The 16025-nt window shown below is 26.5% G+C and overlaps 1 protein-coding gene across 3 annotated transcripts in view; it reads right to left on the bottom strand.

Moving 5' to 3' along the window:
• The window catches only part of LOC148232834 (uncharacterized), a 248966-nt gene that overhangs the window by 29398 nt on the left and 203543 nt on the right, over positions 1-16025 (bottom strand). For all 3 annotated transcript variants that reach the window (XM_088190570.1, XM_088190569.1, XM_088190571.1), the window contains one exon: positions 11544-11752. In XM_088190570.1, coding sequence (XP_088046696.1) covers positions 11544-11752 — 209 coding nt within the window. The remainder of the gene's footprint in view (positions 1-11543; positions 11753-16025) is intronic.

The following is a 16025-nucleotide window of genomic DNA, read 5'->3' as shown; positions in this document are numbered from 1 at the left end:
TATTCATCAATCTCTTTTATTCTCCTCTGACACATCAATACCCTTTCAAAATAAGTTGTGTCACATTTAATCGACTCATGAATAATCGTTCGATTCAGCGTGTAATTTCCACAACAAAAAATGATCGATTCATCATAACGTCCTTCATGTACATATATAATAAATTGCAGTATTTTAGAGAACTAGGTCAGGAAATAGGAAACGCTTCAGGTATCTTTGGCCCATGTTTCGGTCTGGGAAAGTTTGAAACCAAACATCCTTCGGCAGGATACCAACAGCCGATAAACCGTGGATCTAGAGGCGCTTATCTACAACTTTTGGGAATTGGTTGCCGATGTTGAGTTAATTCCGTTGAATTATGTTTGTTTGGACACAAATTCGGATAGTGTTGTTACTCGATCTTAGAAAGTAAATGTATTGTATATACATAAATGCATATTTTCCTACAACTGTCGAACATAAAGACGTCTATGGCGAAAACATTTTTGTTAAAAATAAGTTGAAACATGTCTCGTAACTCTTGCACTTTGTATAAAACGGTAATTTTTTTATAAATTATATTAATTGCTTCTTAATAATAAAAAGTTGTAGCGCAAGACAATGCGTATTTAAAGAATGAATGATTTCATATACATAGATACATAGTTTTGTATATTAATCACATTTATTATTTTATAAACTATAATTAGCAAGAATTATCATATTTAAGTTAATAAAAATAAAATAAACAAACCTGAAAAAATCATATTTTAAAAATGAAAATACATATTTAAAGATTTATTTAGTGGTCTTATGCAAGATAGTAAGACTAAAAATAAAAACTAATAAATAAATATTGCGTTATGCGTAAAGCTTTCGAGTCAAATTTTATCATACTACAATAATATCATTCGTATTCTAACCGAATATGAAAAGGAAACCCTAAATTAAATTTGAGAAAAACAAAGAAGAGTAAAAGTTGTAAAAAGAGGGTAATAAAAAGTTAAAAGTTAACGACGGCAAAGCAGACCTAAATAATTTGTAAGATTAAAATCATAATATCAGCAGCTTTAATTCAGATAATCGTCGGCCGGTGTCCAGAATAATTATGCGCCGACCGACATGCTAACAAGCTGATTTTTTATGCTGAATTTTTACCGCAAAATAAATATTAATTTATTACTGTAATAAATTAAAAGTCGAGGGCTTTCAATAAACATGAAACTACCGTGTTTTTAATATTTTATTGTTTATGGAAAAACAGAATATTTTGTAAAAATACAATTTTTCACCTCAAAATTCTATTTTATTGCAGATAGAAAATTCTGTGTTGTAAAGGGAGCAAGAATAACATAGATTTAATTTTTTACTTTAACATTTTTTGGATACAGATTTTTTTCAATTTTATGTATAATATTTTATTTTAAATGCATATATTAAATTTTATTGAAATCTAATTTTTATTTTTTAGTTGTTTTATAAAATATTAGAAAACGTTTTTAATATCTTTATTAATATTTTTTAAACGAAAATATAAGAACTAAATTAAAATTTACGATAAATTTTTTATTATATCGAATTTATAAATAAAATGGATATAATAAAAAAGTTTTCGTATCCTCAAAATTCTTGTCTGATTTTGTATTAATTATTTTTCTAAAGTCGCTCTCAAATAACTATATTTCCTAAATCTAGATGAATAGATTGAAATATTGAAATATAATCTTGGGTACAATTTTCACAATATAATTTAATTTTTAAGTATAAAAATTATTAAAATATATTATTTGGTAACTATAATGACATGTCACAAACTTTGATGACATAAGACATGACATTCATCCGTAAGATCAAAATATATAAACTTTGAACTCATGTCATATAGGTTTTAGTCCTCAAATTAAATTATAGTACTGGTTCAAATAATAATCACAAGTATTTTGACTAAAAAATCTCTTTGCAAAATTATGCAGGGAACTATTTTATCTAATTTACAGCTTGTAATGTCAAAATAACATAGTTCATGCGGTCTTGACTGTTAAATCACAGGTCACGGGTTCGAGCCAATGAAGCATACTTAATTTTTTTTATATAAAAAATGCACTTTTATTAAGGAAAGGTGTCATCCGCATAGTGACATCTAATGATTAAACATATATTTAAATTATTTATTTATGGTTTATTATATTTCCAGTCTAAAAAGTCTTGTGTTTCAATACTTATTTCAAGGTATTCATTGTGACAAATTTAAAACGTTATAAATAATTGGATTAACGAAAGATAAAAAATCAAGTAATAAATCCTGAACTTTTAAATAACAGAAGTAATAATTGTCTTAAATTACCATCGCTGTAAGACACATCAGATGCATTTAATCTTTTTGACTAAACTACGATCTAATTTACATTAAAAAAAAGCAAATCTTATAATTCCACACACATAAATATTCAGATAAATAGACTGAAATATTTATTTTAGTATTTTAATGTGATTAAGACACATCAGTTAAAGCTTAATTATAATTAGTTAAATTATATATGTATGACCTGCTTTGAATAGGCTGAAAATTAACATTATTATTAATGCATCAACTCTGAATCGAAACATAATTGCAACCGCATTATTGAATTCATTATTAATAAGCAATTTGAATTGTTTGTTCAAAAGCAAAATAAATATAAAAAAATAAACATATACATTATAGTTAAATAGAATAAATCCATATTTATACATCTCCTAAAAATATTACTTACAAATCAATATTTATTGGATTAGAATGTAGATTTACGCATATATGAAAATTGATTTTTAGGCAATATGAATAATTAAAAAAAGTGGTAATAAAAGAGTAATTGTTATTGGTAAATAGAAGGTAGAATTAGTATGATGTATATATTTTTTAGCTGTCTGTGTTTCACTATATTTATACAAATATAAATTTGCAAAAAACTGTTGCCTTATATTTATACAAATATAAATTTGCAAAAATTAAATAAGTAAAACATTGCTATGGTTCTATATATAATATATAAAAAATATAAGAATTTTAGCGGAACTTCAATATATCTGTATCTAAATATTGTTACTATTTTTAGTTGTAAATATTTATTTAACACATGCAATTAAACAATTTGATAATAGGTACTAATATAAGAATATAGATAACACATGTCAGCAACATTTATTAATGTAGCAAAACAAAAATATTTTCTTTGGTGGAAGACATTTTCTAATTTATATTAAAAAAAATTCTGTGCCTAAAAATAAAAATCAATAATCTCAGATAATTTTAAAGATTTAAATATAAAAATCGAATATATTTGGATTAAAATCAGTTAGTAGTGTTTAATAAAATATTTTTATTGTTGCCCCTTATAAATTATTTAATTTAAAAAATATACTTTAGAAATTGGTAGAACACTTAAAATTTTGTAATTGACAAGCAGACTTTTAATAATCATCTATTACTAGTATTTACAAAAAAAACTCATTTAAAACAATGAAATTCGCATAGTTTTAATAAAAAATTGTATTTTTCGACAGTCGGGCCTTAAACTAACTTTCACAAAAAATATAATTTTGGAGGACTCCAATACGATTTGGTTTGAATTGACTTCGTATTTCTAAAAAAAAAAAATTATCAAGGTGTAGCCCAAAAATAATAAATATATAAAATAAACATCAATAATTTGCGATACATAATGAATTATTAGCAACTAATAATGTGTCAATTAATTTATATTACCTATATTTTTTTAAATAATATACATTTAAGACCCCAAGGGAAATACAAAATATATTGATTGCCATAAGCCTATAATATCTATGGACGACGGATACTATATATCATATTAAAAATACGCTTATTTATTCAGTAATGCCGCAAAGTCGCGCATCGAAAAAAAATATAAAAAATCATACAAAAAATATGCCTCAAAAAATTTCAGACACACCTTTGTGCGTTTTTGTGAATGTTTCGCAAAAAATGTATATTCACATATCCATAAGGATGATCAAAGGATACGCGGAGTGATATAAAGTAAAAACGCATTACGTGAATGCGAATGAGGTTCTTTTGAAGAGTTCGCTTTTGTGTATATGTGGGTATAGTGAATACGTGTGTATGTCTACAAAAATTGTATACGTTTTTAAATTCGTTTGATAAATCACTTCTGTGCAAATCGGCACCAGTTTGAGGTATTAATAGAGTTATTTCATACCCGTATTAATTAAGAAACATGGCTTTTTAAAATAAAAAATAATGAAATTTTTTGACGAAAGCATGTGAGATATTCAAAGCAATTAGCGGCCGTATGAAAAACCGTAAATTTCTGGCAGATAACCACTGGAGAAGGGCATGTGCTGTACTTTCGGGAAAGTTTCTCAAAGTATGCTCGGGAAGCTTCAGATGATAAAGAGATACCGCCCGAAAAGAATAAAAGAAAAGTACGTAATTTATTGTCACAGAGATGAGTTTAATGTCAAAATTTGCCATGTTTAATTTCCAGGGAAGGATTTATGTAAATTAAAAACCTTACGTATAACATTTTTTAATAGATTGTGAATTATATAAATTAACTTTAACAATTACATTTTTTTTAAGTAATGTTATTTTTTACTATTCTTGAAACATATTTATTTTATTTCATTGCCTTAATGTAAAAATATTTTGACTATTTTAAATTATTTTTTTAGATAGTTAAAATAAAGCTTAGATGCGTCATTTATCTTAGGAAAGGGTTTGTTATTATATTTATGAAAAATATGTACCACATGATGTACGTAATGCAATTAGAGCTATTATTTTGAATTATTAAACGACATACAGACCATTTCATTTTATAGTTTTTCTTCACTCTATAGTGCAAAGAGACATTTTTAAAAAAAATTCTCAGTAAATTGCAAAAATAAAACCCTGACTCAAAAATCGCATTATAAAAAATGCCGCTAGCAGATAAAAAAAGGATACTATAACAAATTCTGCAACTTTCGACAAATATCTTACAGCACCAAATAGGCCAAAAAAAAATCCGCGACCCTTATACATTAAAAAGTCATTTTTCGAAGCATCATTTTTTTTATTTTGCAGTAAAACATAATTGCGAAATTATTAGGGTCTTGAAAAAAGTTTTCAATGAATAATTCAATATTTTAAATAAAGAATATTGTTATTCTTTTTTAATCTTGTAACACTTCATCGGTAGTGAATAATTAATGTTGTACATTACAAAAAAAGCATGTTCATTTATATTCTTTATCAATCTACCTATATTTTTTATTTATAATTATATCTTACAAGTTGTATAGAACTTGTTTATCTTAGGTTTTTATATATAAACATCAGTATCATAGTTGAGGGGTAAATATGTAGCGCTATGAGTTAAAGATACAATTGAATCTATCAAAATAAATATTTTACACTATTTCTGCAGTTCCATACAATTACTATTTTATAAATTGAATCTAATCAAACCCTTGAAACTATAACATAAAATCCAATCACGTCCGGATTAAACGATTATCGAGCGCGTTGGAAAAACGTTCACCCCCAACCTTTTCCACTCGCCATTGTTTCACCGCCCCTGGCGTGTGCACACACTGCATTGATTGCGTTAATTGAATCCAGGTCGATTTTCGACGCCGTTTAATTGGAAGTGAGACTTCGATTAATAATAGTAAACTACGTATATAGGTATCGCAACTGAGACTTAGTACACGCGCGTCCAAAAGTTAGGCTGGGGCAGAGTTCGAGTTAGGCTGCTGCAATCTTCGATAATTTCGAGTTTGTGAGCTCTCTGGCTGCTGGAGTTATGACGGGAAACACCTTTGGAGCGAAACTTGAAAACTCGCTTTGCCAAAGGTATACAATATATGAGGAGTTGCTAAGATTATAAGATTCTGCGTCATGTATATGGTGCACAATATAATACAAGGTCCATAAGTTCCGAAACTAATTAAATTATTTTGTTAGCGCGAGTTCAGATTGAAAATTAGTTCAAATCTTTATGGTCGCTCCCTTAAGAATATTGAGATAAGCATTTTATGTTTCTGTTATCAGTATTGTAACTATTGCAGTAACAATATTTTTCAGGAATTGTTATTATATACGGATACTAAAGATGTCATTCATAGAACAATTTTGCATACTTATTTTGTAAAGTTTATTTCCTTATTTTTTTTTTTTTAATTTTGCATTATTAAAATATTATTTCTTCATAATTTACTACACTAGTTTTACTTAGGGTTTGAATTTATTTGAATGTTTTTGAATTTTATGCTACAGCGTCCTGACCTTTACATTTTAGTAGATAATTCGAAAAAATATGTTTATAATTTAAGGCATTGATTTAATATTATTTGTATAAAATTTAGGAGCAATAATATTTTAAAGCTTTTCTGCGCGCAGCGGTCGGTAAAAAAAATTCGCACGGAACGTCAATGGTTTACTCGATAAAACATTCGAACGTTTTTAATTAACAAAAAATAACCATTGTCTTTGCTTCTTAAACTTACTAAAAAGTAATTATAAATATGTTTTGCTAACTTCAGAACCTAATTAAAAAACTAAAGTATTGCAATTATCATTAATAACGAAACCTGTATTATAAACTGAAATCATAATTTAATATAGATAAAGTAAATTTTGTATTAGCTTAAAAACAAATAGTTGTCCTACTGGCGGATCATAAACTTATTTTTGTGCCCCTCGAACCAATTCATCTTTATCAAATGAAATTTAAAAAAAATGCCAAAAAATGTTTATATCGGACATTTTTGTTCGTTAACGGATGCTGGTGAAAGCTAGAACAATGTTTTTAGCTCTTAACAGAGAAATAATTTTTCGCTTTGAAATGCTTGCAAAAGAATAAATTAAAGTTGGAGAACGCTGATTCACATTACTTTATTAGGTCACCTAGTAAAACTTAGTTTTAATAAAAAAAATCTCTTTAAAACTAAACTTTCTTTTTAAAAAAATTAAAATTTAATAAATAGCAATAACATTAACGAATGCACAAAATTTATAGAGCTTATAAAATAATGTTTAACTTCAATAAGCAATGGTTTTGAATTGTTATGTTAAAATGTTCAAAAATCATTATTTTACAAAAATAAAAAAAATAGTTTTAATTAAAACCTAAGTAAAAATAATATTAGATTTGAGACCATAACAAAGTTGACATCTAAACTTTATCTTTTAGAAAAAAAGTACAAAATTGTTCTCAGTGTTACTTCAACCCTTATTCGCAGTCGATTTGGCAAAATAGCGCGCGTGTCACCGTAACGGGCCGAAATATATAATTCCCGATTCGATTGCCATCGTGAATGTGTAATTATGTAAAAGGGCCCGATCGGATATCGGAAAATATCGGATGTGGAAATTAAAGATTATGCAAAGATATCGGCTTTTCCGCCGCTCGCGGCCGATATATGTTATGTCGGATATGAAATTTTAGTGCGGTCGGTTCCTTTTGCTGAGACGTGAATTACTAAAACGTGCTATAAGGCTAATCAGATGGATTACGGATGAAATCTGATAGCGCCGGTGGCGCTAGATATCGGGACACAGGGCCGCATCGGTTTGTTTATTCGAATAATGGCGATGCTCTGATATTAAGCTGCGGTAAAGGTGTGAACTAGAAACGAAGGTAGATGGATTAATCTGATAAGTTTTAATAAAATTGATTGTCTATTTTCTAATACCATTATCACAAAGATAATCAAACTTTTAAGGATTGCAGTGTAATCTATAAAATATTAGGCTCTCTTTATACCAAAATTATTAATCGTTCAGAACCAGTAGACATATGGGATTTGTTGTTCAAGTGTATTATGAGAACAACGATTATTTATTTAAAAAAATATTGCATATCTTAGACATACTTTGAGAAGTTTAATTTGAATATTTATATTACATAAACAATATATGTAAAGTCTGTACATATATTGATTTAAAGATCAAATAAACTATGTATGTAGATACAGACATTTATGTAAATACATTTTATTTCATTTATAATATAAAAGCTTATAAGAAAGTCACATATTTGTATATAAACATATTCTATGTAATTCCTAATTGTATCATATAATAGAAAGTATATTAATTTGATAAATAAAATCAGAAATCAGAAAGTCATTGACAAAAAAGTTCAAACAGTTTATATTATTATTTGCTTAATTATAATAAAACAAGTAAGGTCTTACATTAAAATATATGACTTTTTATTCTGCTAATTGTAGAGCGTACATTTGACTGTAATATTATATAGCTTATAAGAAATACCAAGGCATATTTTATTTATTAATATAATATAATTTATTATAATATTTATCACTCACACAGCAATAAATTATACAAATAAATTCGTTTACAATATTTTCATTAGCTATGACGTAAAATTAATAAATCACGTAAATAATTGCATGCTCAAATGTAATATTTCACACATTTCGCACATAATTTGTCACTAATATGAATGAAACTAATTTTAAAACTTCACAAAGCAACACAACATCGCAATATTGCCTTCAAACGTTAAACTTTACAACATACACTATATTTATCACAAAGTGAAAGTTATGTATATAATAAAATTGCCTCTACTAATATTACATTATGAACGGGGCGTTTGAAATATTTGACATCATTTTTTTATGTACAATAACAACGTCAGTACATGTTTCGTATATCTTGTTTTACTACAAATATTTTTTGTATCGTTTTCAACGTTTGTTTGATTGATTTTTATTTTTTTAAATTCGCGGTCTGGAAAACACATTTCAAACAAAATTTTGATAGATGAGAGATTCACGGAAGAATTTATCAAAACTCACTTAAACAAGATTTTTTTTATCATAAAAAATTGATATGGGAATATATTGTTTTTAATATAAAAATTTAAATAATTGCAAATTTCAAGCTAAAAACATGCGTTTAATTTGTCGAAACTAAGATGACGACGCTACTAGAAATGTCAAGCACGTTAGCAATGTTATCAGACTGATTGACTTTTGTAAACGACAGTGACAATTGTAACTTTGCGTAATTATTAAAATTTTTAACCCACTACCCAATGTAAAAAAAATGTTTGTATGTATAAAACTAGCGTATGAACTAGCGCATTTTTTTTATTAATATAGATTATTGCTATCCACTATGAAGTCCACCAAAGATGCGATAAGTGAATTTTATTTACATAGGAAATCAAGCTTTCAAATGCACAAAGTGATAGCAAGTAACCTATATCATCGTTGTATTGAATGCAAAAGTCAATGAATGTTTGATATAATATGTTAAAGAAAAATATTAGGTGATTGGAATAAAAGAGGTGATTCATGAATTGAAATCTGTCAGAAGCATGAACTATTTGTTACGTATTTATAGTTTAAACTACAACAGCTTAAAAAGACAATAAATAAAATTTCAGTTATAGTAACAGAAAAAAAGACAAAATATATGGTTGTTTTATGAAATATTATATTTTATATATGTGAAAAGGTCCTTCAACAAAATATAAATTTAATATGCAGATAAAACAATTTATCACAGAGCAATAAACATTCTCAAGAACAGATTATAAAAAATATAGAAAAAATATATAAGAATACTATTATATAAAAAAATTAAATAAAAGTATGAGAATCTATCATAATTCAAAACATTTTTTAGCAATTTTTCTTAAAATAATTAATTTTAATAGTTAATTTATTGGGCTGTCATAATAAACGTCAAATAAACGTTTGTGTCAATATTTAACAATTTATTTGAATACAGTATTTTTAAATTTTTTTTTTGTATATTTGCTGTTCTTCACTGTACTATATTTTATTTTAATTGCAAAATATAATGCAGATTCGGGTATCGTAAAATAAATAAATCATCGAGCGTGATAAAATGCGTCGACAAAATTGCAGTCAAACACAAACTACGCATAAATTGATAGACGTATTACAAAGAGTAGCTTAACTTTTAAATCAAGAACAAATACATTTAAAATGAAAATAATGTCCGATCAAAATTTTGTTGAGTGTAAAGCTAAAATTGTCGCAAATATTAGTTTAAGGCGTGATAAAAAAAATGCAATTTGCAGAACAAGTTTATTCGTCCCGCTGACGTTCTCAAACTATTTTTAACATGTGCACATCTAATTGCACTTTATTTTCTATTTATTTTGAAATTAAATGTTCTGATATTTTAAAATTAATAAATCGTAACGCGTGACAAAATGTGTAGTCAATTAATAGTAAAACACAAACTACGCGTCATTATAAATGACAATTGACATGCGCAATTATATATTAAAAGTAAGATGATTCTTTGCGACTTAGCTATATTAACTAAATAAATTTATAATATAAAATAATTTTAATGATAAATACAAAACAAGTTTATTTATCACGCCGACGTTTTTGAACGCCATTTTTTTTAATCAGTTTATTTTTTGTTTATTTCAAAATTAATGTGAATTATTTCATTTGATATTTTAAAATAATTTTAGAGCGTGGAAAAATGCTTAGCAGTTAAACGCGTCAATATACAGTGATACAACGGTTTAATAGAGAATAAATAGCAAGTAAATGGCGAAAAAATGTTTGTTTAAAATACAAATAAATAATTTTTTAAGAGCATAAATAATATTATATTTTGGACTTGCAGAACAAGTTTATTTGTTACGCCGACGTTTCTCAAAGCTATTTTTAGCATTTTCACTGCTTGACTGCACTTTATTTTATGTTCATTTTAAAATTGAATGCAGATGGGGCCTTGCACTTTGAATTTAATTACATGTCTGCAATTGTAACGACCGTTTTAATTAAATGTCACACATTTATTGAAAACATATTTTTCTACTATTCATTATGAAATGTGGGAGTTTCTTTATTTATTACAGCGATTGAAATTCTTGTTATTGTTGAAAATATATATTTCATAAATACTGCTTATAATGAATTTTTTCGTTTATATAATATTATATATATATTTTTAGTAAAAATATATTTGGGTTATACATAAACGACTTTTATTGTGTCACCAGTTGAAAAGGCAAAGACTTTAATTAAAAAGCGGTTTTTCAATGGCTCGAAAACGAAAGCCGGAAAAACTTGTTAGTTTCCACCGTATACGTAAGCAAGGATGCAAAGAAGAATTAGAGGATTCGAACGGAATAAGAGGAGAAAAAAAATAGATTGAGAGACTTTCAGACTTCGTTAATCCGATCTTCTTTTACGGTATATTTCAACGAATAGAGATTACTCTTATTCACTCGGTTTTCTTAACGTTTATTTTTTTATACTATTTATATGGCTGATCATAATTCAATTTTGTAACTGGTTATTAGGTTATACAAATTTAACTTTGATATAATTTACTAGAAATACATTTGTTAATAGGAAAATTCTAAAAATTCTATTTTAAGCTCGTACAAATTATGAAAAAGATATTTAAAATAAATACACCAAGAAAATAATAACCGATTTGATACACAGGAAATAAATTTAGATCCTTCAATAACTATAATAGGACATAATAATTACTATTATATAATAAAAAATAAAGTACTCACGTCTACGTTGATTCCAGATAAAGGAAATACTCTTGTTGGTGGTTCTTCTTTAGGTACATATCTGTAAAATTCTACCATACTTCTGTACCATCTAATAGAGTATAAAGCTGCTCCTTGTGTATCATAAGTGCACATTAAGGTTGCTTTGTCTCCGGATAATACTGCTCTAGGAACGGATATCCTCAGGAATTGTAGGCTGTTTGCTATACCTGTAACAAAAAAAAACACAATTCAATTATATATTTATATACAAAGAATATCTGAAAATTTTATTATTTATGTTAATTGTATATAATGACATATAATAATATTTAAATTAGTCAATAAAATATATTTCACTGATTTTCAGTCTGATGTTTTATTAATTATTTGTAAGAGTTGATTGTGATACGCCATTGTAACTTATTGCACTTACATCTGTCGTGTTGCAACAGAAGATCAAGTAAAATATATATTTAGTTAATTTATTTATGTGGGAAAATTTTTATTCTATAATACATACAGTGAATCGTATTTTCTTAATACAATAATAATTCGTCTAGGGCCTATTTTTAAACGTGCCACCCCTAATCAATTTTTTTAGCACTTCAGTTTTACCGCGTTATATCAATAATTAAATTAAAACACATTCCGCGTTTTAATTAAAAACCTTTCTCGTTTTTCAATAAGCCTTGGCGTTCGAGCGCGATACGTTTGTCCGCCAACGTGTTTTTCCGACCGAAACGTCGGAAAATATGGATTTGTACCGACCACTTTTTATTATTTTGCGTTTTTTATCTCCGCCCGTGTATGCGCATACATTTGCAGAGTGACAGGGGTGGATTAGTGAGACAAATGTTTTAAAAATTTCACCATAAAGAATTTTTTATGTTAAATCTAAAATATTATGTATTTGGAGTATAAAATATTTTTGAAATCTGATGTAAAAGTTAAATAAAACATATATTTATTATTATTTTTTGTAAAACTAATACAGATTTGTTTAATTTAGTTTACGAGAGTTATAAAGATTTAATATGTTTGTATAACATCATACAAGTAGCGACTTTTTAAAGTATAGATATAATATTATTTTTTTAGGTAAAAAAAATAAATGCATTTAAAAAAAATATGCGTATATATTTGATATAAGTGTATATTTAATAAAATATAGATGTATATATACATACTTAAATATAATACATACTTATATTAAATTTAACATGTATTAAAATTTCATGTAAAAAATAATTTATATAAATGTATGAGTTAGAACTTTTTAAATATGTCATTTATTATTTTGGTCCTAGCTGTTTTCTTATAGTAAATATGTTCTTTCGCCATGTTAGCCTTTTATTCAAACTCTGTCTCAAGTTCTCTACTACATCCCTTTGGAGAAGGGGTGACCATTTAAAGACACTTGCGAGCAATTTTTATTTTTTATTTTTAAGATAATTTGTGTCGATTTCATCTCGTTTGGTATGATCTTCATCAAAACTCCTCTGAAGATTGGTTTTCGCCTACAATGGGTAAAGCTATCATAGCTGTATCGTCCGCAAATTTCGCAATTGTTGTATATCTTGTTCTCAGAAGACCGGCAGTAAATATCAATTAAAGTATTGGTCCTAATACACTACTCTGTGGCACTCCTGTTTTAATTTTATTTAGATTCGTGTATTCCTCGTTGATCCTCACATGAAAATATCTGCCTTTTATGTACGATTCTGCTACTTTAAAAAGTTGTGACAAGAGATATAACTTTAGTTTATAAAGCAGACCCAAATGTTAAAAACGATGTGGAACTGGATATTTTTATTTCTGAATCATTGTTTTTTTTAACAACTCTATGTACTTGTTCTATTGTGTTATGATGATTTATCAAACTATAATAATTTTTTTGCAATAATTTTTTTTATTGATTATGGGTTTTAAACGTTTTAAAAGTAATTTTACAAATTCTTTTGATATAATAGGCAGTGAGCTAATCTGTCTGTAAGAACTTTCTTATGAATTATTATAGTTTTTAGCAATTTTTCATGACGTGGGAAAGTATTAAAGTATTTTAGTATAATTATATATCATTATAATTATATATCTTAGTATATTATTATAATTATATATTTTGCAAGTAATCAACACTAAATCTGGTGCCTTTATTGGGTCGTTTTCTGTAAGTATTTTCTCAATAATTTTTTCATCATTCATGATTTTTTCATCTTATACTCATTTAAAGGAGCAGCAAAGATTTTGGCTTTATCTTTGTCGTTTCTGACCCATTTTTTGTTTGTGTTTTTTATTGTCAGAAAGTATTGTATTAATTGTTTTAGATTTTTAGTGGCCTTACACTGTGTGTCCTCATTGGCTTTTTTACCAATTAGCTCTTCAGGTAATGTTGCAGTAATTTGTTTTTTTTTTGACTTTATTACTGCTTCGTTCAATTTTGAATGGTCTAAATTTTTGTTTCTTGTTGATGGTTGTTTTGATTTTTTTCCATTTTCTTCTTTGAGTCTTTTAAATCAGTTACTTGTTTTGCTACCTCTACCAAGCAGTTGTTGCTTGAATTTGTTTGTAATAATAATTCTGCACTTTACTCTCCTTCTGTTTGTCAAAATTGTTTGCTATTCAATAGCATTGTTGTTCATTGCACTGATGGCGAGGGCACGTGCTTGATTAGTCTCGATTACAGTGCAGTTAATTATATTGGGACTTTGCACTTTGAATTTAATTACATGTCTGCAATTGTAACGACCGTTTTAATTAAATGTCACACATTTATTGAAAAAATATTTTTCTACTATTCATTATGAAATGTTTCTTTATTTATTACATCGATTCCCAACCTTTTTTACATCACGCTTAATTGTACCACTTTGTAATAATGATTGTATTTCTAAAAATTTGTTAATCTTTTTGCATTATAAATTTTATAGGGTGACTATATTTCCCAGAACTCAATTTACTTAAGTTTAAAAAAAATACCAAAGGTCTTATTTTTTTTGATAACAATGAGACATTTGAACTTCACATATCACAATGTTTTTTTTTAAATAAAAGGTGCCGAAGCTCATTTCTTGTCGAAATTCTAAACAAGGACATTTAAAGAAGTATTTTTTTTAACAACTAATTTTTATTAAAAAAATACATAGAATTAAATAAAATTATTTGTATAAAAAAAAATTAAATGCGCCGCAGGCATTTTTTCCCAAAAATTACCAATATTAATAGAAAATATATGTATATAAAATTAATTAAACACGAAAAATGTAAAAATTCTACTGATAAAAATGAGACAATTTACACTTTAATTTTTACAAATTTACAGCAGCCCCGCAGGCGAATTTTTTATTTTGAATATAATAATAATAATGAAATTGTATTTAAAAATATTTTTATTACCAAAATTTTCTAATTATTATGGAAAATAATAGTTATGAAAGTGTTGCTTAAGATTATAATACACTATTATCAAGTTATACGTTTAATTTTTAAACAAATTTTACGAAAATATAAGCACAATAATATAAACAAAATAAATTTAATGTGATCCTTGTGCTTGTTTCGAAGAACATAATTTTTTGAAATTTGGTTTAAAAGATGTGAGACATACCCTTAAAACTACACCTGCGTCAAATTTGTTTCGATATTTAAAAAAATATATATGAAGAAAAAGCTCTTTCTATTAATTCCTTACTAGTGAACGGTAATAAGAATTTAAGAGCTTTTTCAAAAAGTTCTTTATATTATTTATCGATGTTTAACCAAAAATTAATAAGATTGTTTCGTTCTAATTTTACTTATATAGTTTTGTCACTTGATAAGTCTATTAAATTTTTTTTTATTTTTTATTGATAACGCTGAAGCTTTTTCTAAATTTTTTGCATAGAAGGGATTTGAAATCCAATTATTTTTTTTGTTTCCAGGTATTAAAAAATAATTTTTAAAAAAGGATTTTAAAACTGTTAAATAAACTATTATATGTTCTCGTAAATCTTGAGACAAGCTAACCTTATTTTCAACCAAAAAAAAATGTAGAGTTTCGAATACTTCCGGTTGATTGTTTTCGATACACTGTTTCCAAAAATCTAATTCTTAATCATACTTTCAATTTTATCATTAACATTAAAGATCGTCATCGAGCTTTTCTGAAAAATTACATTTAGGAAAAATACAATAGTTTAAATGATATTTTTATGACTGTTTTTTTTTTACTTCTTATGTCCGCCATTACTGATTATTTTTCGCGTACCACCAACTATCCACTCGCGTACAACCGGTGGTACGCGTACCAAAGGTTGGAAACCGCTGATTTATTATATCCAAAACTAGACAAGACTTTAGTCATATTAACAGGATAGCGGCGGAAGATTTTTTGGCGAACCTCAAAGGAAAAGGACGACCGGCGGGACCTCGTTCACCGAACATATAACTAAATTTTATTCAATCAATAAATAATATTAATATAAAGTACTTGACCTGAGTGAGTAAAATGTATATATTACTTAA

Source organism: Plectrocnemia conspersa, unplaced genomic scaffold (assembly GCF_051122295.1).
Source record: "Plectrocnemia conspersa isolate PC_06_02 unplaced genomic scaffold, ASM5112229v1 ptg000008l, whole genome shotgun sequence".
NCBI lineage: Eukaryota > Metazoa > Arthropoda > Insecta > Trichoptera > Polycentropodidae > Plectrocnemia > Plectrocnemia conspersa.
Note: the sequence above shows the minus strand (reverse complement) of the source record. Positions and strands in the feature narration are given on the sequence as shown.